The 23,975-nt window shown below is 43.0% G+C and overlaps 1 protein-coding gene across 7 annotated transcripts in view; it reads right to left on the bottom strand.

Annotated features, from left to right (window-relative positions):
• Positions 1-20,709, bottom strand: part of MANBA (mannosidase beta) — a 132,225-nt gene extending 111,516 nt beyond the window's left edge. The window contains exons 1-5 of one of the 7 annotated variants that reach the window (XM_080687653.1): positions 10,019-10,140; positions 7,615-7,748; positions 5,557-5,651; positions 1,121-1,226; positions 127-297 (exon numbers count right to left, since the gene is read on the bottom strand). In XM_080687653.1, coding sequence (XP_080543779.1) covers positions 127-297; positions 1,121-1,135 — 186 coding nt within the window. In that variant the 5' untranslated portion in view covers positions 1,136-1,226; positions 5,557-5,651; positions 7,615-7,748; positions 10,019-10,140. Of the gene's footprint in view, positions 1-126; positions 298-1,120; positions 1,227-5,556; positions 5,652-6,733; positions 7,026-7,614; positions 7,749-10,018; positions 10,141-20,259 lie in introns of those variants that run through there. The other 6 variants (XM_080687652.1, XM_080687655.1, XM_080687649.1 and 3 more) reach the window with 6 other exon arrangements.
• Between the last annotated feature and the right edge of the window lie 3,266 nt (positions 20,710-23,975).

Genomic DNA, 23,975 nt, shown 5'->3' with positions numbered 1-23,975 from the left:
CAAGGAAAAAAACTGATAAAGACAAAAATTCATATACTCTTTTGGTTCTTTTTTTTTTTTTCAAATCCCACGAAGGGGGCAAGAAAGGTTAAGATTAAGTGTCCTATCCATTTGCAAGACCATTACCTTTCGAATAAAGTTGACATGGCATTCTCCCTTCTGTACACTGGGAGGGCAGTCCGGGGGCACCTCGTAGCGAATGTGAGCCCTGCTCTGCTGGGCCGCATACAGCACTGGTGACTGGAAACGCAGCTCAAGGGAGTTTAGGGCTTTGACCACATGGGTAACATCAAAACTCTGAATTAAAAGGAAAGAAAAAATGTGGAAGCAGCCTCGTGGGTAACATTTTAGATATAGGCATATATAAGATGGAAGAAGAGATGCATATAATAACTGGAATTTTTAGAGTGAGCCTTTTTGAAGGAGAAAGCACTTTTCCAAAATAGTATATCTAAGTGGCCGACTTTTAGCTATAACTGAGTACATTCTCCTGCCTGAACTTGGATTTCTAGGTTTCTCCTTCTGTTTTTACTGACAGATGATAGTCCTAGTGAACAGGGCACGTAGAAAATATATTTAGCTCTGTAATGTCTGCTCTGGATATTTGCATATGGCCTTGAACTGTCAAGGATTTCCTAGACGCTCCATGACAACCTGACTCTTTGCTATAAATAGCATGCATTTCTAAGTCATAACTTATTTTTGTTTTAGAAAGTCTACCCTTGAAAGGGAAGAGAGATCAAAATATGATCTCATAGTGCCATTATTCCAGAAAGGAACATTTTCTTTTAAAATGGTGTGTCAATTGTCATTTCTCATGAAACTCTGGATCACAAGTAATGGAGAAGGGAACACTTGTTGAATGCTTCCCATGTGTCAAGCACTGTGCCAATCATTTTATATGGTGAGCTTACTAAGTCCTCACAATAACTCCATAGGGTTTGCAGTGTTTTCATCATTCTACAAATGTGTCAACTGAGAAATAAAGTAACTTACACAGTGCGTCAAAAAGCTTGTACCAGCCTGCATGGGCAAATATACACTTACCTTTCTCTACCACAATAACAATGAACAAACACTTATAAGTGGGGGTTTTTGCCTGATGTTATTTTGTACTTACATATTTTCTGAACATGTTGTTTGTTTTCCCAATAAGAACATTATTGAGCAGGACCTTTGAAACTGCATCAACGCCCTCAAAAATCAAAATCACTTTTTGCCATTGGCTGAAAAAAAAGAAAAGATTGTTAAAACAGGATGCATAAAACATTAACTTAGATAAGTCCTTTTTTATTAGTTAAGAACTAAAGGAATAAATATTTCACAGAAAATATACATCTTTAATAATCAGTTTCCACTGAAATTTTCAGAAGTATTAGTTTAATACATTTTTATATTGAGTGATGTTTATCTTTCTTCATAATATTCCAATCACCATAAAACCATGAGAACAATCTATAATTTCCAAATTAAAGCTTCACAAAGTTCTTTTAAAAACCACATTAAATAATAGACACAAAACGTTTTCACAAACTATTAAATTCACTGACACTAAGAGAACACATTAACCAACTAACGAGTATCTATGAGTGAATATCATATGATCAGCACTCTGCTAAGCCTCACAGGAAACTCAAACAGTCTCTAAATTTAAGAAGACAGCGATCTGGTTGGCAATCAAGCCTAAAAACAAAGAGAAAACTTTGTGTCTTCTACTTTGTAGTATAGTCTTGTTGGACAGACTACGGTCCTTTTAGAGTTTATGTTATAAGGAAAGACTTTAAGAAGGAAACAAGAACTTAAAAAAGAATAGAATAAATAAACTGTGGTATATCCACACAATAAAATCTCATTTGACAATTAAAAGAAACAAAGTACAGCAGGTCCTTGAAAAATGTTGTTTTGTTCTATGTCATTTCATTATAACATTGAGGAGGGGGGAATCAATTCCGTCTGAGGCCACCATCTGTGCAGCGTGTACATGTCCTCCCCACGTCTGTGTGGGTTTTCTCTGGGGACTCTGGTTTCCTCCCACCTCCCAAAGGTGAACTGTGTCCCCGTGTGAGTGCCCTGAGATGGAAGGGCGTCCAGCCAGGGTGGGTCCCGCTTGTGCCCTGAGCTGCCTCGAGAGGGACCCTGAACTGAAATTAGTGGGTTGGAAAAATCATGATCTTATTTGTGCTTATTTATCTTTGTTAAATGTATGTAGCGCTCCTATTTATCTCAATTTTATGAGGGAAGGCGGGCGGGGGGGGGGAGGTAAGAGATCAACCAAAGAACTTGTATGCATGCATATGACCATAACCCATGGACACAGATAGTAGGGGGGTGAGGGCATGTGCTGGGAGGTGGGGGCGCCCAGGGAGTGGTCAATGGGGGGAAAAGGAGACTTATGTAATACTTTCAACAATAAAGAATTTAAATTTTTTAAAAAAGGGAATGACTGGCCCAGCCAGTGTAGCTCAGTGAGCACCCACCTATGAACCAGGAGGTCACAGTTTGATTCCTGATCAGGGCACATGCCTGAATTGTGGGCTCAATCCTGGGGGGGAGAGGGGGGGGGAGAGCAGGGCACGAGGCAGCCAATCAATGATTCTCATTCATTATTGACATTTTTCTATCTCTCTCTCTCCCTCTCCCTTCCTCTTTGAAATCAATTAAAAATATATAAATAAATAAATACTTTTTTAAAAAAGGAAGTGACATATTATTAAGCAAGAACATCATGGTAAAAATCAATATCAAAATCTTTTTATTCTACATATGAAAGACTGGAAAATAAAAAGAACAAGCAAAAAATTTAGTTAGGTAGTTTTGGCCTAATTCCAGGCACACACTAATAAAGGTATAGGCAAAGGTAGAAACTTGAAAATGAGGGATAAGGGGCTGAATCAAGAGAAATGCTAGGGAAAAACTGACAGGACTTTGAAACAGACTGAATATAGGGGGATGAAGAAAAGATATGATGAGACAAAAATACCTTAGGCATTGAAGATTGGGAAAATGGGGTTACATTAAGTGAAACAATGAAGCTGTTAGAATATAAAGTAAACTTTAAGTGGGAAAGTCATTTGGTTAAATTTTGGATATGTTGAGTTGACTGTGAAAGAAGACCCTTAATAGAGGTATTTTAAGTATTATCCTGTACTTGAGGCCCAGTGCATGAATTCATGCGCAGGTGGAGTCCCTCTGGGTGGCCTGCAGGGATCGGACCAAAACCCACAGTCCAACGCCGCCTGCAGCTCCTACCTGCCCCTCCCACTCATCCCGGCCCCACTGTGCCTGCCGTGGGCTCGGACGCAATCAGTCCAAATCAGGAGAGGCACTGCCACAGCAGCACTCACCAGCCATGAGCCCTGTGTCTGGCACCCTCCCAAGGGGAGTGGCCTGTGGGATCAGGCTGAAACCGGCTCTCTGACATGCCCCAAGGGTCCCGAATTGCGAGAGGACACAGGCCAGGCTGAGGGACCCCACCGGTGCACAATTGGGCCAGGGAGGGACCACAGGAGGGCTCCAGGGTGTGTCTGGCCCATCTCACTCAGTCCCGATTGACTGGACCCCCACAGCAAGCTAATCTACCAGTCGGAGCATCTGCCCCCTGGTGGTCAGTGCATGTCATAGTGACTGGTCAACCAGTTGACTGTCTGCCCCCTGGTGGTCAATGCAGGTCATAGCAAACGGTTGAACAGCCTTAGCATATCATTAGCATATTATACTTTGATTGGTTGTTCTGCCATTCAGTCTATTTGCATATTACCCTTTCATTATTTGATAATAAAATCCTAATATGCAAATCAACCCAACAGCGGAACAACTGGTCGCTATGACGCGCATTGACCACCATGGGGCAGACGCTCATCACAGGAGCTGCCTCTTGGTAGTCAGTGCGCTCCCAGAGGGGGAGCGCCGCTCAGCCAGAAGCCAGGCTCATGGCTGGTGAGCACGGGAGCCTCTCCCACCTCTGCTGCAGGCGGGTGGTAAGGAGCGAGGGGTCCCGGACTGCGAGAGGGTGCAGGCCAGGCTGAGGGACCCACCCCACCGAGTGCACCAATTTCGTGCATTGGGCCTCTAGTCTGGAAATAAGAGCCTGGACCACAGCAACTCTAATATTGAGCACCATATTCTGGCTTTATTTCTCTTTTAAAAGACAAGTAAATAATTAGCCAGAAAAGACCTATAAAAGGAACTGAAGAATTTTTTTATTTAGCAATAATAGTGCTGGATATAATTGGGTTACATTCTGCTTCATAGAACATTACTGAAAACTAGAACATGCTTTTCCTCATGGCCTCACGAGATAATATGACACCAATGCAATAGTCTCAATGGCTGTTAATACCACACTTAAATGCTGTATCTCTGGTCCTACTTGACAATATTATAAATATATATGTTCTATTGATTACTGTGAGCAGGGAGGGGAAATGCAGGTAAGAGAACTGACCAGGTCTAGGTGACTTCATTAGAACCACAGAAAAAAATGACTAAGACAATTTCTTTTTCTTTTCCTTTTTTTTCTTTGGTTAATCCTCACCCGAGGATATTTTTCCATTGATTTTTAGGGAGAGTAGAAGAGAGAGGGTAAGACAGAGAGAAACATCCAGGTGAGAGAAACACATTGATGGGTTGCCTCCTGCAGGAGCCCCAACCAGGGCCCGGGCTGGGGAGGAGCCTGCAACCAAGGTATGTCCCCTTGACTGGAACTGAACCCGGGACCCTTTGGTCGCCAGGCTGATGCTCTATCCACTGAGCCAAACCGGCTGGGGTAATTAGGACATAATTTCATGACTCACAATCCATGGCACCATCCTCATATATAAATCAAAATATAATCATATATTCACTTTTATAGTACAAGGCTTTAGTTGAACAACTCTCTAATACGCAACCTAAAAAACAAGAGATTAGCCTGGCCAGAGTGGGGTGGTTGAATGTCGACTATGAACCAGGAGGTCTTGGTTCGACTCCTGGCAGGGCACATGCCTGGGTTTCGGGCTTGGATTGCAGGCTCTGTCCCTAGTAGGAGGTGTGCAGAAAGCAGCCAATCAATGGTATTTCTATCTCTCTCTCCCTCTCCCTTCCTCTCTGAAATCAATAAAAATATATTTTAAAAAAACAACAACAAGAGATTATTGTAGAGACAGTGAAAGAAAAAAAGCTTAAATAATAAAGAAAGAAATACATAAATAAAGATTAGATATAGATATAGATATACACTGAGTGGCCAGATTATTATGATCTCTGAACACATAATAATCTGGACACTCAGTGTATATCCTATATAATAAAAGGCTAATATGCAAATTGTTCCCTCAACCAGGAGTTCAACCAGCAAGCAGGCCGGCCAACCGCCCATGTACCCTCCCCATGGCCAGGCTGGCCAGATCCCACCCATGCACGAATTCATGCACCGGGCCTCTAATATATATATATATATATATATATATATATATATATATATATATATATATACTGAGTGTCCAGATTATTATGCGTTCAGAGATCATAATAATCTGGCCACTCAGTGTATAGATATAGACATACACACATACATACCTAATGTCAAAGGGGATCTGAAATTCCTTGCTATAGGTCCAGTTATCCAAGGAGATCCATCTGTAGTTAAGGTCATTAAATCTGTAGTAAGGATCCTGTTAATAAGAATTATGGTAGATGATTAAATATGCAAAAATAAATTAATTAAACAAGAAATAAATAATTAACAATAGCTACTTATCACCTAAAAATGAATGAACTCTTGGCTTAGGACAGTGGTCAGCAAACTCATTAGTCAACAGAGCCAAATATCAACAGTACAACGATTGAAATTTCTTTTGAGAGCCAAATTTTTTAAACTTAAACTTCTTCTAACGCCACTTCTTCAAAATAGACTCGCCCAGGCCGTGGTATTTTGTGGAAGAGCCACACTCAAGGGGCCAAAGAGCCGCATGTGGCTCGCGAGCCGCCGTTTGCCGACCATGGGCTTAGGAGTACAAGCTTTTCACATGCCAGCAAATCTCATCCTCAAGGCTAAAGCTCCATCCTTTTAAGAAACAAAGTGAACATGGCATTCACATACTAAAAGTACTAAAATGCGTGTGTGTTTTTTAAAGTTCAACAAAATATCTGAAATGAAAGAGCTCTGAAATATAAATGATATAGTTTCTCTACCAAACAACATGTGCAGAGATTAAGATTGGCTTCTCTTGTTAAAACCAAACTCAGAACCTCCAAGGTATTAGCATTAAATGAAAGGCAGACCTTCTGATGTGCAGCCATCACTCCCTCACTGCCCTGTGGTTCTCTCTTTGCTTATTGCTGCTGCTACCTCAGCTGGCCTCCCAGGCAGATGTTTCTCCTCCACTGCCCGAATGTCAGCAAAACTCCCACTCCTTGGATTCACTTAGCATTTCCAAAGTTGTTTTTCACTCAGCTTTACTAAGTGAACACAAGAAGGGTCTCTATAGAGAATACACAGGAAGCACAAATACCATCAAACTTCAGGTTTCCTGGATTATCCCAGACCAGGTCAGCCACCCACAGGCCAAATGCAGCTCACTACCTGTTTCTGTGTGGCCAGCAAAGTAAGAATGGACATGTGTCAACAAAATAAAATCTTAGTGGAGAACAGTCATGCCCATTCCTTTACCAAGTATATATAGCAGCTCTCATGCTACAATGGCATGGCCCAGGAAGCCTAATCCTTTGCCCTTCACTGAAAATGGCTGCCAACCTCTGCCCAGGTGACCAGGTGACCAGTCTGCTGGGTGTTCACGAAGCTGTTCCAACGGAGGGTCCAGCCCCAAGTCCTCTCTTTCAATATCCTTAGGTCTTCTTCTCCTACTCATTCTCCACCCTTTACCTCCCAGGTGAGGGATCCCGGACAGGAGGCAGAACGGAAAGTGGTTAGCAGAGCTTTTCGGTGCATCTTCTATGTACATCCCCACAGCTGCACAGAGGAAAACAGTGTGGACCAGAGGGCTTCTCCCCTGACTGGGGCAAGCCCAGGGGGATTTCCTCAGGGACTGCAAGATAGAGACAGAAAAGCCGACTTTGTCAGGTTCCACAGAGGTAAGGTCTGGACCCGTGGTAGGCAAACTGCGGCTCACGAGCCACATGCGGCTCTTTGGCCCCTTGAGTGTGGCTCTTCCATAAAATACCACGGCCTGGGCGAGTCTATTTTGAAGAAGTGGCGTTAGAAGAAGATTAAGTTTAAAAAATGTGGCTCTCAAAAGAAATTTCAATCATTGTACTGTTGATATTTGGCTCTGTTGACTAATGAGTTTGCCGACCACTGGGCTGGACGACCAAGTTAGGTTGGCAAAGGCCAGCTGGGCACTTGCCCAGAGCCCAAACCTGTAAGAGACATCTCGTCACTGGGTGTGTATCGAGGTGCAAAGAAAAGTACCTGCCAGAAAGTGTTCCTGACTAGAAGATATTCTATATATATAAAGAGGTAATATGCAAATTAGCCAGGACACCGTAACAGTCACAACCAATCAGGAGGAGGCTGTGCATGCAGGTAAAACCCGGAGCAGAGACAGAGACAGATATGGGGGGCTGCCGGAGCAGACACAGGCAGGGGGGCCTGGGGCTGCCCCAGCCACAGCATACCTCTGCGTGAGCTGCAGAGGAAATACCTTTTCTGACCGCTCATTGGCTAAGCTCCCAGTATGCCACTCACAGTGTTCTTGGTAACTTGAGTAATAATAATCCAATAAGGTGATCTAGTGTTTTCCACCTCACTCCTGGAGGAAAAAACAAAGGTCCACTGCTGGAGGGCTAAGCAATGTCATATCCTGCCCCAGCCGGTTTGGCTCAGTGATAGAGCCTCGGCCTGAGGACTGCAGGGTCTGGGTTCGATTCTGACCAAGGGCATGTATCTAGGCTTCAGGCTCCTCCCTGGCTGGGGCCCAGGTCAGGGCTCATGCAGGAGGCAACCAATCGAAGTGTCCCTCTCACACTGATGTTTCTCTCTGTCTTTCCCTCTCTCTTTCACGCTCTCTAAAAATCAATGGAAACATATCCTCAGGTGAGGATAAAAATAAACAAGAAAGAAATGTCATATCCTATGAAAGAGTCATCTTGAAAATGCCTAAAGAAAGTTGTCATTTTTTCGTGGTGAAGGGACTGGAGTCCATGTTGATGAAAACACCACAGTGGCCGGCAGTGGCAGCAACAGCAGAGTGATGGGGGTGGCGCCTTCCCCTGATCAGCTGGTTGCCTCCCGCAAAGGACATCCCCTGAGGGCTCCCAGACTGTGAGAGGGGGCAGGCTGAGCTGAGGGACGCCCCTCCAGTGCACGAATTTCATGTACCGGACCTCTAGTATTTTGATAAGCTATTAGGGGAGGGAGTGGTTGAAGAGATTTACTAACAACCAGGAATCACCAAACTGATATATTTTTTAATTTTTTAAAATATGTTTTTATTTATTTCAGAGAGAGGACAGGAAAGAGAGAGATAGAAACCTCAATGATGAGAGAGAATCATTGATCACTGCCTTCCGCACACACCCTACTGGGGATAGAGCCCAAAACCCCAGCATGTGCCCTGACCAGGAATCGAACAAAAACCTCCTGGTTCATGGATTAGTGCTCAACCACTGAGCCACACTGGCCAGGCCAAACTGACGTTTAAGGTCTGGTTTTCTTCTGCTAAATGAGGTGTACCAGAGCCAGCCAACTTGTTTCCTTTTCTGCTTTTCCCCACACACAGGACTTAGCCTCTCGAATGAATGAATAAACATGGAATAAATACTTAAGGACACAGGTTTACACATCTAAAATCTAGGGTAGGCACCTAGTTATTACCCATTTGTCTCCACTCAGCCCTATTTATAACTCTACACTATGGACTCGGCCCAATACAGCTAAAAATATCATGAAAAGGAAGGTGTGAAGGCTAATGCAGTTGCAACATGTCCACCTGCTAAGCCTTAGGGCTGCTTTCAGGGCACAAGTCACCTTCCTGTCTCCCAGATCCTTGAGGGAAGCTGCATGTTGAGTTTGAGGGGGCCATCTTCTCAAATATATTTTTTCTAGACAGAATTTAGAGGTTAAAATTTTTTTCTTATTTAAAAAAAGCTGATCTGAAAAGGCTACATACTGTTTGAGTCCTACTACATGTCATTCTAAAAAAAACAAAACTATAAAGACAGTGAAAGGATCAGTGGTTGCCAGGGATGAAAGGGACGAAAGGGATGAACAGAGCAGAGCAGGGAGTGAAATTACTCTGAATGGTGCTGTAGTGGTGGATACATATCATTATACATCTGTCAGAACCCAGAATGTACAACACCAAGAGTGAATGCTAATGTAAACTACAGCCTTTGAGTGATAACGATGCAGTGTCACTGTAGGTTCGTCGATAGTAATAAAGGTACCAACCGTGATGGGGCTGTTGGTAATGGGAAGGCTGTGCATGTGTGGGAGTAATGGAAACTGCCTTTATTTTCCATTCAATGTTGCTGTGAACTTAAAATTGCTCCAAAAAAACTGAAGTCTTTAAAAGAAATTCTCTTACTAAAATACCTTATTGTCCTTAAAGTAAAAGTGGCAGAGGCTTAGATTACATTTATATAATAACTATCCCGAATGCTAAGCGAAAGCAACCAACTTAATTTGGTTCCAGATTGCTCTGACCTCCTGTGCTCATATTAAAATTCTGAGTCCCATTTAAAGCAAACAGTGGCTCAGTGTTACATCTGATGACCAAGGACCCATGTAAGTCACTGAATTGTTAAGCAAACTCATGAACCCTAAAAACAATAACAGTATCATTTGTTGACCATTTACTGTCAGCCTCCAAGACAGGCACTCACACACTCTTATTTCCAAAACAAACATGGGAAATAGCCATTTCATAGAGGATGACACTAAGGCTCCAAAAGGTGGAGTGACTTTCCTGAGGTCCCACGACTAAGCAGAAGTACATCCAGGAACAAAACCAACTCAGTCTAACACCAAGGTCTGCATTCTTCCAACCATACGACTGTACCTCATGCCAGACAAACTTACCCTTTACACCAGGTGATCATGCAACAACAGAAGTCTGGGACCCTGTGGGGCAGGTATTACCATCACTCCTTTATTAGGACTCCAAGGCTCCAAGTCAAATGACTATTAAGAGGTGGATTACTGGTGCAGATCCAGCATATCTGGCTCCACGCCACATGCCTCATCATTACCCAACACTGCCATCAATGTCACAAATGCTGTCAACAATTCCAGTGCCAGTGCCACCTACCAAGTGGGAACCAGGAGATAAACAGGCCATGTGGGGCCTGAGCCAGTTATTTATAGTTGATATTTACCACACTTACAATAAATCAACAAACTCTGTGTCACCCAACCATGCAAATGACAGTATAAGTCTCGTTTTTCTCTAGACGCTTCTGAACTACCTCTATCTATATCTGCATATAGACACATAGACTCCTTGACCAGGAATATCTCTTCTACTCCCCAATTCCGCTTCAGTCCAATGCCTGGTTCTATCCCAGACATAATTACTTCAATGGAGAAGAGTTTACAATCATTTCATGTACATATTGTGTTCTTGGACACAGGCAAAAAATAAACCAAGTTTAAAGAAACACTTATTCAAAAACAAGAAAAATTAAACAATATATTAAGATTCACCGATATTTGGTAAAACCTTAATTTGTAAAAAGCAAGAGAATGAGCCGAAACCGGTTTGGCTCAGTGGATAGAGCGTCGGCCTGCGGACTGAAAGGTCCCGGGTTCGATTCCGGTCAAAGGGCATGTGCCTTGGTTGCGGGCACATCCTCAGTGGGAGGTGTGCAGGAGGCAGCTGATCGATGTTTCTCTCTCATCGATGTTTCTAGCTCTCTATCCCTCTCCCTTCCTCTCTGTGAAATATCAATAAAATATATTTAAAAAAAAAAAAAAAAAAAAGCAAGAGAATGATAATTCAGGATATTGGTTACCTTGGAGAGAGGCAGGCGGTGGGACTGAGGCGCAAGGTCACTGCAATGGTACTGGGAACGTGCAGGCTCATAAACTGAATAGCAGGCATGTGGGTATTCATTTAAATTAGACTTTAAAATTCATGAACACACACATGCATATAACTTTCCATGTGCTGAATACTATATATAAAAAAAAGAGAATGTTCATGGGAAGCTAAGCTACTTTCAACTACACAGGGGTATTTATGTTGCTCGGTTTCTCTATTGTCAAATATGAGCTTCAGCTACAATTCTCACTTCAGAGGATGCACATAGGTAAAAGAGATCTCAAGTTCATGAGTCATCAAAACATTTTAGTGAGCTTAATATTTTTTTTCTAAAATGCTTAAACTACTAAATAGTGCTTCCCAAATAACATACCTCTAGGACCTAGAGTCTAGGTGAAAAGGGGTTACAATATAAAGAAATTTCTTATTTTATGACCAACAAGGATTTAAAGGGGGGAATTTAAAAGAGGAAACAAGGCAGTTTTCTTAGCACACTCCTAAGGGCCAGACTCATGAAAGTGTAGGATAGATGCCTGGAGAGAGATTCATGACTGCTATGAAAGATCAGAGGAGAAGATCCAATCACACTTGCTCTCAGAGCGAAAACTGGCAGGTAAACAGATCCACAGCCATAGTTGCTGTCTCTGAGATGGCGGTGGGTTGGTAAGAACTCAGTGGGGAGCCCTGGCCAGGTGGCTCAGTTGGTAGGAGCACCTCTGGTACACCACAGGGTGTGTTTTGGTTCCCGGTCAGGGCACATGCCTGAAATGCCAGTTTAATCCCTGGCTGGGGCTCATTCGGAAGGCAACCAATCGCTATTTCTCTCTCACATTGATGTTTTCTCTCTCCCTTCCTCTCTCTAAAATCAATAAATATATCATTGGATGAGGATTAAAAAAATAAAATAAAATAAGGGAGGTGGGGCATAGTGGATGTGGGAACAAACAGAATTAGTCATGAATTTTTGAAGCCAGGTAATGGGTAAATGGGAGTTCATTTTGCTACTGTTTTCATATTTGTTTGAAATTCACTATAATAAAATGTTTTAAAAGTATATTCACATGGCAATTGCCTCTTGAATACTCAAAAGATACCAAAATATGCATTTATCCACACAGATGCACATATTTTATTGGAATGTATTGATGAGTGATAACCTGTACATTAGGGCTTCCAGGGACGGACTCCTGGCCCCTTGGACAGAGTGATTCAAACTAACTTGTTAATCACATATGTAGCTACTGAGATACAACCTTATAGTTTATATTTTATAAATTTACACATCTAAAAATATTCTTCTCTGACCATCTGTCCCAATTACATGTGAAGAATTAAGGTACTGATAAAATTTAGAGAAAAGTACTGAAGATCTGGTACGTACCATTTTTAGTATATGTGTATCTATACTAATAAAAGAGTAATATGCTAATTAGACTGGGAGACCTTCCGAGAGACCTTCCGGACGTCCTTCCAGACAAAGCCATGGTGGTGGGGCCAAGGCAGAGGCAGTTAGGGGAGATCAGGCCAGGAGGGAAGGGCAGTTGGGGATGATCAGGCCGGCGGGGGGGTGGGGGCCAGTTGGTGGCGAGCAGGCTGGCGTGGGGGCAGTTGGGGGTGAGCAGGCCAGCAGTGGGGGGCAGTTGGGGGTGAGCAGGCCAGCAGGGGCGGGCAGTTGGGGGCGAGCAGGCCAGCAGGGACGGGCAGTTGGGGGCAAGCAGGCTGGCAGGCAGAATGGTTAGGGGTGATCAGGCAGGCAGGCAAGTGAGTGGTTAGGAGCCAGCGGTCCTGGATTGCGAGAGGGATGTCCAGCAGTCGGAGATCCCCCAAGGGGTCCCAGATTGGAGAGGGTGCAGGCTGGGGTGAGGGACAACTCCCCCCACCCCATGCACGAATTTTGTGCACTGGGCCACTAGTATTTATATATTTATAATATATTTTCTTCTATATTTAAGATTTTAAGAATACATCTTTATAACAAAATCTATGCAGTTATTAAAAATTATTCTAGATCTATATTTATAAATACATAGATACAGAAAGACGTTCACCATATGTTTTGAATGACGAAGTTACTTACAAAACCATCTTAAAGATTTACTTCATTTTTTAAATATATGTTTTATTGATTTTAGAGAGGAAGGGAGAGGAAGAGAGAGATAGAAACATCAATGATGAGAGAGGATCATTGATCAGCTGCCTCCTGCACGCCCCCTACTGGGGATCAAGCCCACAACCCAGGCATGTGCCCTTGGCCAGAATCAAACCTGGGACCCTTCTGTCCGCAGGCCCACGCTCTATCCATTGAGCCAAACCAATCAGGGCTATTTCATTTTTATATTATTGGTGTAGGAACCCCTTTCACGTCCCGCGTGGTTCAGGGTTCCGGTTCAGGGTTCGGTTTTGGAGGAGGCCGCACACTAAAATGAAGAGAGAGACTAGAAAAGAGTTAATTTGGGAAAATGGGGGGCCAGGCGGGAGCCCACCACTAGTGGGAGGACTACCCTTTGCTCTGGCCTTGCCATCCCTTTTATTAAGGTTTGGGATACACTCATTGCTCTTAGGCAGGCAATTCCAGTAACAGGCAGATTATCTCATCAGTAAGGATTTACATGATTATTTGGTGGGGAAGTTGCTTCAGCGACCATTGTCTTAATTAGATAGGAAGTGGTTGGCTCTGACCTTTCAGAGCTTCAAGGTTGACCAACCTTCCAAGGTTCCTTGTCCACACCTTTCTAATTAGTGAGACAATGATCGGTTTCCAGCATATTGGATTTCTTTGTATATACTTAGAAAAATCTGGAAAGGTATACATAAAAAATTTTACAGTGATTACCTCTGCTTATAGTATGCGTTTTTACTGGCCTTCTCCCTTCCTTATATTTTATATTTTTCTGCATCAATTTTTTGTACAATAAGCATTAAACATTTGTAATTATTTTTAAAGAATTTACAGAGAGAAAATAAGAAAATAATATCAGCCAAAACCGGTTTGGCTCAGTGGATAGAGCATCGGCCTGCGGACTGAAAGGTCCCGGGTTCGATTCCGGTCAAGGGCATGTACCTTGGTTGCGGGCACATCCCCAGTGGGAGGGGTGCAGGAGGTATCTGATCGATGTTTCTCTCTCATCGATGTTTCTAGCTCTCTATCCCTCTCCCTTCCTCTCTGTGAAATATCAATAAAATATATTAAAAAAAAAAAAGAAAATAATATCAGTGTATGTGAATTTCATGCATGATAAAAGTAATCTACACTAATTAATGAGAAACATGCAAATTGACCGTCACTTCGCAATGCCCACCAGCCAATCAGGAGTGAGTATGCAAATTAATCCAACAAAGATGGAAGTGGCCCCACCCCCCAGCCACTCCGGGCCTCTGGGCAGCACGCATGCAGGCACAGAGCAGCCAGGTTGGGCAGAACGCCTGCTATGAGGGAAAGGGCGGAGGGCGGAGGGAGCTACAGGAGCGACGCTCCGGCTGGTGCGAAGACTGAAGGCTCTGGCCAGAACAAAGACTGAAGACTCCGGCCAGCTGGAGCGAAGACTGAAGGTGATTGCCAGAGCAAAGGCCTGGGTCGTGGGTGCCGGAGGAAAACCGGTGCTAGCAGCCAGGGGAAGGAAGGTCTATTGCACGAATCTTCGGGCAACAGGCCTCTAGTCTATATATATAAAAGGCTAATATGCAAAGTGTCCCTCTGACCATCCAACCAGTCACTATGATGCGTACTGACCACGAGGGGGCAGTTGCTCAATGCAGGAACTGCTGTGACACACACTGGCCATTTACAAAAAAACGGTACCACGAACCTGGCGCCAATAAAGCAACACTCAGCTTCCCCCAAGTGGGACACAGGCCCCGTCACCACCCCAGAGCGACAGCCCACCAAATCACAGCCAACGCTGCCAAGACCCCATGACGAAAAATGCAGCCCACAGCCCAGCCCAGCCCAGCTGTGGGCACCGGGTAATGACATCACGTAGCAACGCCCAGCTTCCTCTCCCTAGCGACTAGCCTCCTTGGAGTTTCTTCAGCCCAGGAACACAACTTGCTTTACAGTCAGGTGCAAACATTTTACAGTTTAACCAAATGTCTGTGAAGCATTTTCACGTGCCTCATCTCATTTGATCCTCACAGAAGTCCTGAAGTAGGTAGATAGGACACTCGGTAGAATCCTATTTTCTTTTCATTAGCCAGAAAATGGAGATTTAGAAAGTTTAGAACCTTGACCCGACTGAAAGAAATAAGAAATGGTGGAACTTGAAAATGACTTCAGGTTTTCTCACTGTGCAGAATATAGTCACACACTGCTACAGTTAAATATTTTATCCTTTGTTCGCCCTGTGTGATCTACAATAATAATCTGCTTCGTGTTGATATTTACTGCTGTGTTGCTGACAATTACCTGAAAGAGAAGTTGGGGTGCTTCACTGGGCTGGAAAAAGTTTAGCTAAATCAGAAAGCAGGTCTAATTAAGCAAGTTTATTCTATATGTATAAAAGGCTAAATTGACTTGTGCATGCACGTTACATATAAAGCTCTCGCTGGTGCAAATCACACACATGTGTTTCAGTCTGTCATTGTCGATCGTGAATTTGGTTGACACTTTTATTATAGAGAAAGGGCAAATAGCAATATTAAAATATTTCTTCTAATTAATTTCCTTTCAGTGTGCCCGAATCCATGCACCGGGCCACTAGTGTTTTATATCAGTAGACAAAAGAAACATTATTCAAATCATAGAGTAAAAAAACTGACTGACCATTTGAAAAAATTCAAATGGATTAAAATTTTAAATATAGCCCTAGCCAGTTTGGATCAGTGGACAGAGCATCAGCCTGCAGACTGAAGGGTCCGGGTTTGATTCAGGTCAAGGGCACATGCCAGGTTGTGGGCTCAATCCCCAGTACAGGGCGTGCAGGAGGTAGCCAATCAATGATTCCCTCTCTTCATTGAAGTTTCTATCTCTCTCTCTCTCCCGTCCTCTCTGAAATCAATAAAAATACATAAAATTAAACCTTTTTTAAATATAAGAAAGGAACTATAAAGATATTAAAAGGATAAAATATATGTAAATATTTACTTAATTGGAAGAGAGGGGATTTACTTTCAAAGCATAATCCCAAAGACAGAAACAATCATAAAAGAAAAAAACTTTGTAAGATTTCAATATGTAGAACTTTAAACATATGACAAAATAATCATTAACAAATGGGAAAGTTTTTTAAAATTAAATAACAAGAGGTCTAACAAATCTGTTTTAAAGATGAATAGCCAATAAAAAATAGATTAAAACACATAAATCACCAATAAACATATTAAAAATATAAAATATGTTTAACCCCACTAGAAAGTACATTGTTTTGTTTTTTTAAATAATATCCAAATCTGCACCTAAAATAAGCATTCTGATAAAATGATGATGAGAGTATAAAGCTAGTACAGCTTTTATGGAGAACAAACTTGGAAGTTCATATTAAAAGACTAAAAAAGGGCATACCCTTTGAATCAGCAATTCCACTTCTAAAAATTTGTCTAAGAAAATAAATGATGGCAAATGTACACAATGGAATAAAAAGAGAGCCATAAAACATGGCTTGTAGAAATACCTTTACTGCACATAAAACTGTCACAAAGTATTTAGTATAAAGAGATTGTTAAACTGTATATATAAATACTTATGATAAATCTGTATACACCGAAAACTTCCAAATGGATATAGTGTATTTTTAAATTTTAATAGTAGTAGTTAGATCTGGAAGTCAGGTTTCCAAGTTCTCTTCTTCTTACTTTTCCATATTTTCTAATTTTGGCACACTGAAACTCTTTTTTTTTTTTTTAAAAAAAAAAAAAAAGGCTTTCCAAACTTACACCACCAAGGAATCGCACGGAAAAGCTGAGAATATTCCTAAAAGAGCCTTATCTATGCATTTATCATAAGGTTATAAATTAGGTTTTCTGCCTCACTACAATGTGGCCTCCCACAAAATAGAGACTGAGTCTCACTTGTTTTTTTAATGCCTCTTTTAGTGTATGGCATAATAGTAGGATGAATGAATGAATGATTGATTACCTTTAGGAGAGGGCTAAGGCACCTAAGGTTTAGATTCTGTATAGGAAACACACAATCACTTATGACTACCCAAGGCTGGCCACAGAGCCTCTCAGTAAATACCAATTCCATTTAACCAACTACTCAGACTGGAAAATCCTTAACTTTTCCTTGACTCCTCTTTCTCTCACGCCTCACATTCAATCTATCAACTAATCCAGCTGAACAAATCTTGTGTGTTCCATGTTTAAAATGTGTTCTCACAATCACTTCCCTGCTACCACCCTGGTCCAAGCCAGGAATTATCTCTTGTCCAGACAACTGTAATAGTCCCCTACCTGGCCTCCATGCTTCCACTCTGATGCATTGTAGTCTTCACACAACAGTCAAAAATACCTTCTAAAAGGCACATCTAATTATGCAAGTCCAAGCTCAAAACACCCAATAACTTCCCATCACCTGTAGATTAAAATCCAAAGTGTTTCCCATGGCTTACAAACGGGCATGATCTGCCTCTGCCCTCCTTTGAACTCATCCTCCTACCCTCTTGGCTCACAGAGCTCCTGCCACACTGGCCTGCTTACTTTTCCTGGAACTTTCAAGCATGCTCCCTTCCCTATTCCAGTCTTTTTCTTCCCTCTTCGCTGGGAATGCACTTCTTAAAACTGGCCTCATCAAAAAGACCTCTGTTGCTTTATCAAATGCCTCTCTTGAACCACTTTTTAAAAATAGCAATCCTTCCCAATCGACCTTCACTTTCTCTTCCTTTAACCTGCTTTATTTTTCTTCAGGGTACCACCTGTCATTATATTATCTATTAATCTGTTTATTGTCTCTCTTCCACTAGAGATTTTCTATTGGGCAAAGACTCTGTTTTCTTCAACATTTGATATCAAGCACTTGGAACAGTGCCTGCCACCTTGGAGGTATTGAATAAATACTTATGAGACAATTAGGTGAATGAATAAATGAATGAATGACTTCGGCAAGATGTGCTTCAAGTTCTCATGTAAACACAGTATTTGGGCCAGTGTCTGCTCTAAACTCTAGAATATTTCCTGAGGTCAACACCGAAAAGGAATGTAATAAAGCAAGTATAACATCACAGTATTTAATAATGACACTGATGTTGATGATTACTGTCAATTGGCCTGGAGTTCTCCAAGACCCAGAAAGCTTCCCCGTCTCTCATCCCGCTACCATTTAAGACCCACATCCACCTTTTTGAAACAAAGTTTTCCTAAGAATTTATGAACAGATTTAATAGGCACTGTGAGTTATTCCCATGAGGAAACCTCAGTTATTTCATATTATGAATAACCTCATTCTCACTGACTAGTTACTGAACACTGTTTCCTGATATGTGGCCCTGTAACACCAATTTGATTTGCTAAAGTCACTAATGATTTCCCGTTGGCTTAATTCGACCAGTGAAATACGGCAAGGAGAGGCCCTGCAACGCACACAGGCGTTCTCAAGGCATGTGTAAGTGAAGCCTCAGGGTGCCAAAGTCAGCCGTGGTCTATGCCACAGATTGAGTAACTGACAATAAAGTACGTTTGTTAGAGAATTATTTACTTAAAAAAACAAACTGCACCCTGACCAGTTTGGCTCAGTGGATAGAGCGTCGGCCTACAGACTGAAAGGTCGGTCCCAGGTTCGATTCCACTCAAGGGCATGTACCTTGGTTGTGGGCACATCCCCAGTAGGGGGCGTGTAGGAGGCAGCTGATGGAAGTTTCTCTCTCATCATGTTTCTAACTCTCTATCCCTCTCCCTTCTTCTCTGTAAAAAATAAAAAACTAAAAAATCAATAAAATATATTTTTTAAAAAATTAAAAAAAACTGGACTGTAGTCAGTGTCAAATACACTTCCTTTCTGACAAACATTCTTGAGAAAGAGCTAATGCAGAAAATAACCCTAGTTGACCATCTCGTCATTTAAGTACAATGTGAATGATACTCCTGACTGTGAACCACAGTGCTTCAAAAATACATGGTTTTTCGAAACACCAGGGTAAGAGCAGAATAGTACAGAACCCAGGCTATGGAGTCAGGCCAGCCTGGGTTAGAATTCCATTTCTGCCACTTTGTGTGATCTTGGATATGTTATCTTAACTGCTCCCGGCTAATGATTCCATAGAGTTCTTATAAAGAATGAGACTATGCATGCAAACTACTTAGCAAGTACACCTTGCCCTGCCAGCCTGATTGAGTGGTTGAGCACAGACCTATGAACCAGAAGATCAGGGTTGGATTCCCAGTCAGGGCACATGCCTACGTTGCTGGCTCCTTCCCCAGTGTGAGCGTGCAGGAGGCAGCTGATCAATGCTTCTCTCATCATTGATGTTTCTAGCTCTCTCTCCCTCTCCCTTCTTCTCTGAATATATATATATATATATATATATATATATATATATATATATATTTTTTTTTTTTTTTTTTAAGTACATCCTGTCCCAGCCAAAGATAATCATAGAATGGGAAAATGACCTGCAGCAGGTGGAACCATGAAAACAGTGGAAGGTGAGTCTGCAAACATTTGCACACACAGGCAATCAATCAGGAAAATGTCCTCCACAAGTCTATAAATTAGAGCATCTATTAAACACACGCACATCGCATGCCTTGAGAAGAAAGAGCACCTTTCTTCATATCCCAATCAGCTTTAAAAGTTATGCAGCCTCCACACCTGCACTGACAATCCCTAACCTTACACTTGCAGGTCTGTCTCCTCAACCCATGTGCTGCAAAATCCCAAAATCTGACTCCCTGAAGCCTAACCGCAAAAAATGAAACCCTGAGACATTACTCAATATAGATAGCATTTACTTAGCAAAACACAAGAGTCCCCTGCAGTTTCCAGGTAGCTGAAACAGTAATCCCCCGCCTTAGGCTTTATCGGTGACAACCCGTCCTTTCTATCCGCGCTTCAGTGGAGAACTGAGGCACCGCAAGGAGCAAGACCTTTTGCCCTAAGGAAACTTCCGCTTTCCAGTTACTGAGGTCCCGGCGCAGGTCAGTCTCCATCCAGCCCGGACCCCAGCGCCGCTCTTCTTCAACAGCACATAAACTGCCTTGGCAGTCCCCCCAAAGACCACAAGCTGCATAGGGGAAGTCAGTGCCCAATAGAGGAGAATCGCCCGGGGCAGGGGGCTCCCAGGCAGGTCCTGGGCCTCTCACCGCGAAGGGAACGCGGGCGCAGGCTCCCGGGGGCGGCCACACACGGTACCTGGATGAGGTTGCGCTGAAACAAGGCGGTGTGCACGCAGCCGGGCACCTCCCCGGGCAGCTCCAGGGAGCCGTTCCCGTTGCGGATCCTCCAACTTCCCCGCAAGCTAAGGCTGCGCGCGGCGGCCGTGGGGTCCGCACCGCACAGCGCGAGCAGCAGGAGCAGGTAGGGGCGCATGCTGGGACCCGGAGGAAGGTGTCGGCGCCCGCGCTGCGGGAGGCCACAGAAGCCACAGCGAGCTCTCCGAGAGCCGAGGCCCCAGCCCTTCCAGCCGCGGCCCCGCCCCCGGCTTTCGGCCCCGCCCGCGGGTCAGCTGAGCTGCAGGGACGCGCGGTGCGGGCGCAGATGAGGAAGCGGCAGCCCCTTTGCACAGTTCGGGCTCCTCGCGCTGCGCTCTGCGCCCTCCTCAGCGTTCATGCCTGCTGCTCGGGTATCTGAACGGGAGACGGAACCGTGCACAGTAATCGGTGCACACAGCCCCAGGGAGTAAAGTGGCGCACAGTCCGGGGGGGCTCTGGGACAGAATAGCTCAGGGAGACCACAGCTAGAGAGGCTTCTCTCTGCTTCAGAGAAGCAAAACACCGAGACACCCCACACTTCCGTTCCCCAAATTTCCTCAGACCCCCACCACGCTGCTAGGTCTGCCTGGCGGCGGTGACGCCCACCCCCTGGAGCTCCCCGGTGGCCTCAAAGTACCCCGCCCTTCAAGGAGTAAGCAATTACTGGAAGTACCTAATTCGTGGGGTTGCTTTCAGGCTGAGGAAATGCGTGTACAGCGCGCAGCATGGGTTAGCTAGTCATCTTGGTGGACTAAGACCTTCTGTTTCGTGAAGCCCCGCAGAGGAGGTTCCTAGGCTCCTGAAACCTTCCCTACACGCGCAGGCAAATTTAAAATCTTCTGCCCCGATCTGTGGGCCTCCGTTTCCTGAACTGAAAAAAAAATGTAGACAGTGCTTTTTCAGGTCGTTAGAGCATCAAATGAGTTAAATACAGGCAGTCCTCTGGTTAGGTTGGGTTAGGTTGGACTCTATGTTCGTCCTTTCGTGGTTACCTCGCCATCTCCCATTTATTTATATTAAAAAAAAAGTTCCGTCATTTCAACATACATACATATGTGCTTTATGCTTTTTATTATTTATTTACCACAAGTAAAGGTCAGAAATTGTCATCTTTCTTTTAAGTTCTTTTTACTGTTTCACTTCATTACTGCTGTGTGTGTGCTTTGTGTGAGTGACATAGGTGCTTGTGTAGGTGGGTTCTGACTTACCGCGAAAATGAAGTCCCTACTGTTGGTTGCCTGGCTGGCTGGGTGGTTGAGCGTTGACCTATGAACCAGGAGGTCATGGTTGGATTCCAGGTCAGAGCACCTGCACAGGTTGCGGACTCTAGCCCCAGTGTGGGGTGTGCAGGAGGCAGCCAATCAATGATTCTCTTTCATCATTGATGTTTCTCTCTCTCTCTCTCTCTCTCTCTCTCTCTCTCTCTCTCTCTCTCTCTCTCTCCCCTTTCCCTTCCTCTCTGAAATCAATAAAAATATATTTTTAAAAAATAAAATAAATAGCCCTAACTGGTTTAGCTCAGTGGATAGAGCGTCGGCCTGCAGACTCAAGGGTCCCAGGTTCGATTCTGGTCAAGGGCATTTACCTTGGTTGTGGGCACATCCCCAGTAGGGAGTGTGCAGGAGGCAGGTGATCAATGTTTCTCTCTCATCAGTGTTTCTAATTCTATTCCTCTCCCTCCTCTCTGTAAAAAAATCAATAAAATATATATAAAAAATAAAACAAAACAAATAAATAGATGGTTGTCCCTAACAATGCGAGGGTACCCAAAAAAATAACACAGTATTCACATGGCCTCTCGACTCCCATTTTTGCAATAAAATGTTACCGTGATCCTAGGGAATTGACACAGAGAATTTCACATTGCATAAAATAGACTGGCTTATTCTTGTGTTGATGTTCTCTGCCTTATTTCCTTACTTAGGAGAAAATCTTTGAAGAGAAGTTCTTCCCTCACCAAATCCAAATTGTTTTGCTTTATAATGGCCCTGAAAGTGTGTGAATCTGTAGACACAGGACAATATTTTACCTTTTAAGAATCAGTATTTTTCACAAACCTAGCATCTTGGGGTTAGGAACATTATGGATTATACAGCCCAAGTCTTTGAGGTAAAAGGGTCCAAACAAGTCGGGTGATTTGTCTGTCATATACGGTAGTGACAGATAGGACCAAAACACTCCTCTACTGGCTCGTGGTCTCATTACAGTTGAACATGTTAATATTTAAGGGAAAGGTTTCTGGCTGATTCAAAGGCTTCCTCACTCCAGAAGCATTCTTACTTTTGATAGGAACAAAACTCTCAGTTCAAATAATATACCATCATGCATGGCAATAGACAGCCAGCCCTGTTCTGTTCAAACTGATAATATGACTATGGCTGCAAGAATGGCAAAGGAATTTTTTTTGTAAATCCCAGAGATCCCATTAAGCCTTTCAAAGGAAAGGGCATGCCAGCAAATGTGTTTAGATATATTCTGTTATTCTATTAAGAAATATTTTAGCCCAGCTGGTGTGGCTCAGTAGTTGAGCATCGACCTATGAACCAGGAGGTCACAGTTCAATTCCAGGTCAGGGCACATGCCCAGGTTATGGGCCCAGTCCCCAGTTGAGGGCATGTAGGAGGCAGTCCATCAATGATCCTCTCATCATTGATATTTCTATCTCTCTCTCCCTCTCCCTTCCTCTCTGAAATCAATAAAAATATATGTATTTTAAAGAAATATTTTAGAGAATGAGACATCATTCCTCCTTTCATTCCAGGACACAAACATGATGTCATTTGGATTATGTCACTTTGAAAACAGAGAGCTCAAAGCAAATGCAAAGCCCTAACAAGTATTCTGCCTAAAACGGGCATTGGCACAGTGATATGATGAAGTTTTCATGTTATTATAGGATAATTTTTTGTTCATTATTTCCAGGAAGAATACATCTTATTTTGAAATACTTACAAAATTTGTCAACTTAATGTAATTTAAAGGCACAAAGCAAATACAATTTTTTAAAAGTCACCTGTTTCTATAGCTTTATACTGTATAAATGGATCCCATTTTGGTCATCTCATTTGATGCTCCCCAGAATTCAGATTACTTAGATCAAGTGATAGTTCCCTGGTTTAAAGAGACAAAGAAAGCCTACAGAGGTTAAATGATGTGTAGGGTCAATGTTCCGCTACAAGAAGCCAGTAAGGGCTCTTGGTCCATCTGACACTATTTCCTTCACCTCTAAATGTATGAACTTGGTAAGTAAACTCATTGGAATGCCATGGTATACCAAGGCCAAGGATGTTCCAATCCCGTGAGATAATCACATAAAGTATAATAAAGAGAAGAAAAATTACTCAGAGTGTCTGCTTAATCCCCAAAGCTAGGGACAATAGGCCATAAGTGCCCCCTTTGAAGTTTAAGGAACACTTAAACCCCAAAATAAGAACACAAACAACTCAACTAAAAAATGAGCTAACAAATGTATACAAAACCACAGTGAGATACTATCTCACACCTGTCAGAGTGACTATCACTAATAAAATAAACAGATGTTGGCCAGGATGTGGAGAAAAAAGAACTCTCATGCACTGTTAGTGGGAGAAACAGTATGGAAGTTTCACACACACACACACACACACACACAAATGGATCTGCCTTATGACCCAGTGG

This window comes from Plecotus auritus (genome assembly GCF_963455305.1).
Source record: "Plecotus auritus genome assembly, chromosome: 1".
NCBI lineage: Eukaryota > Metazoa > Chordata > Mammalia > Chiroptera > Vespertilionidae > Plecotus > Plecotus auritus.
This window is presented reverse-complemented; position numbering and strand designations above follow the sequence as displayed.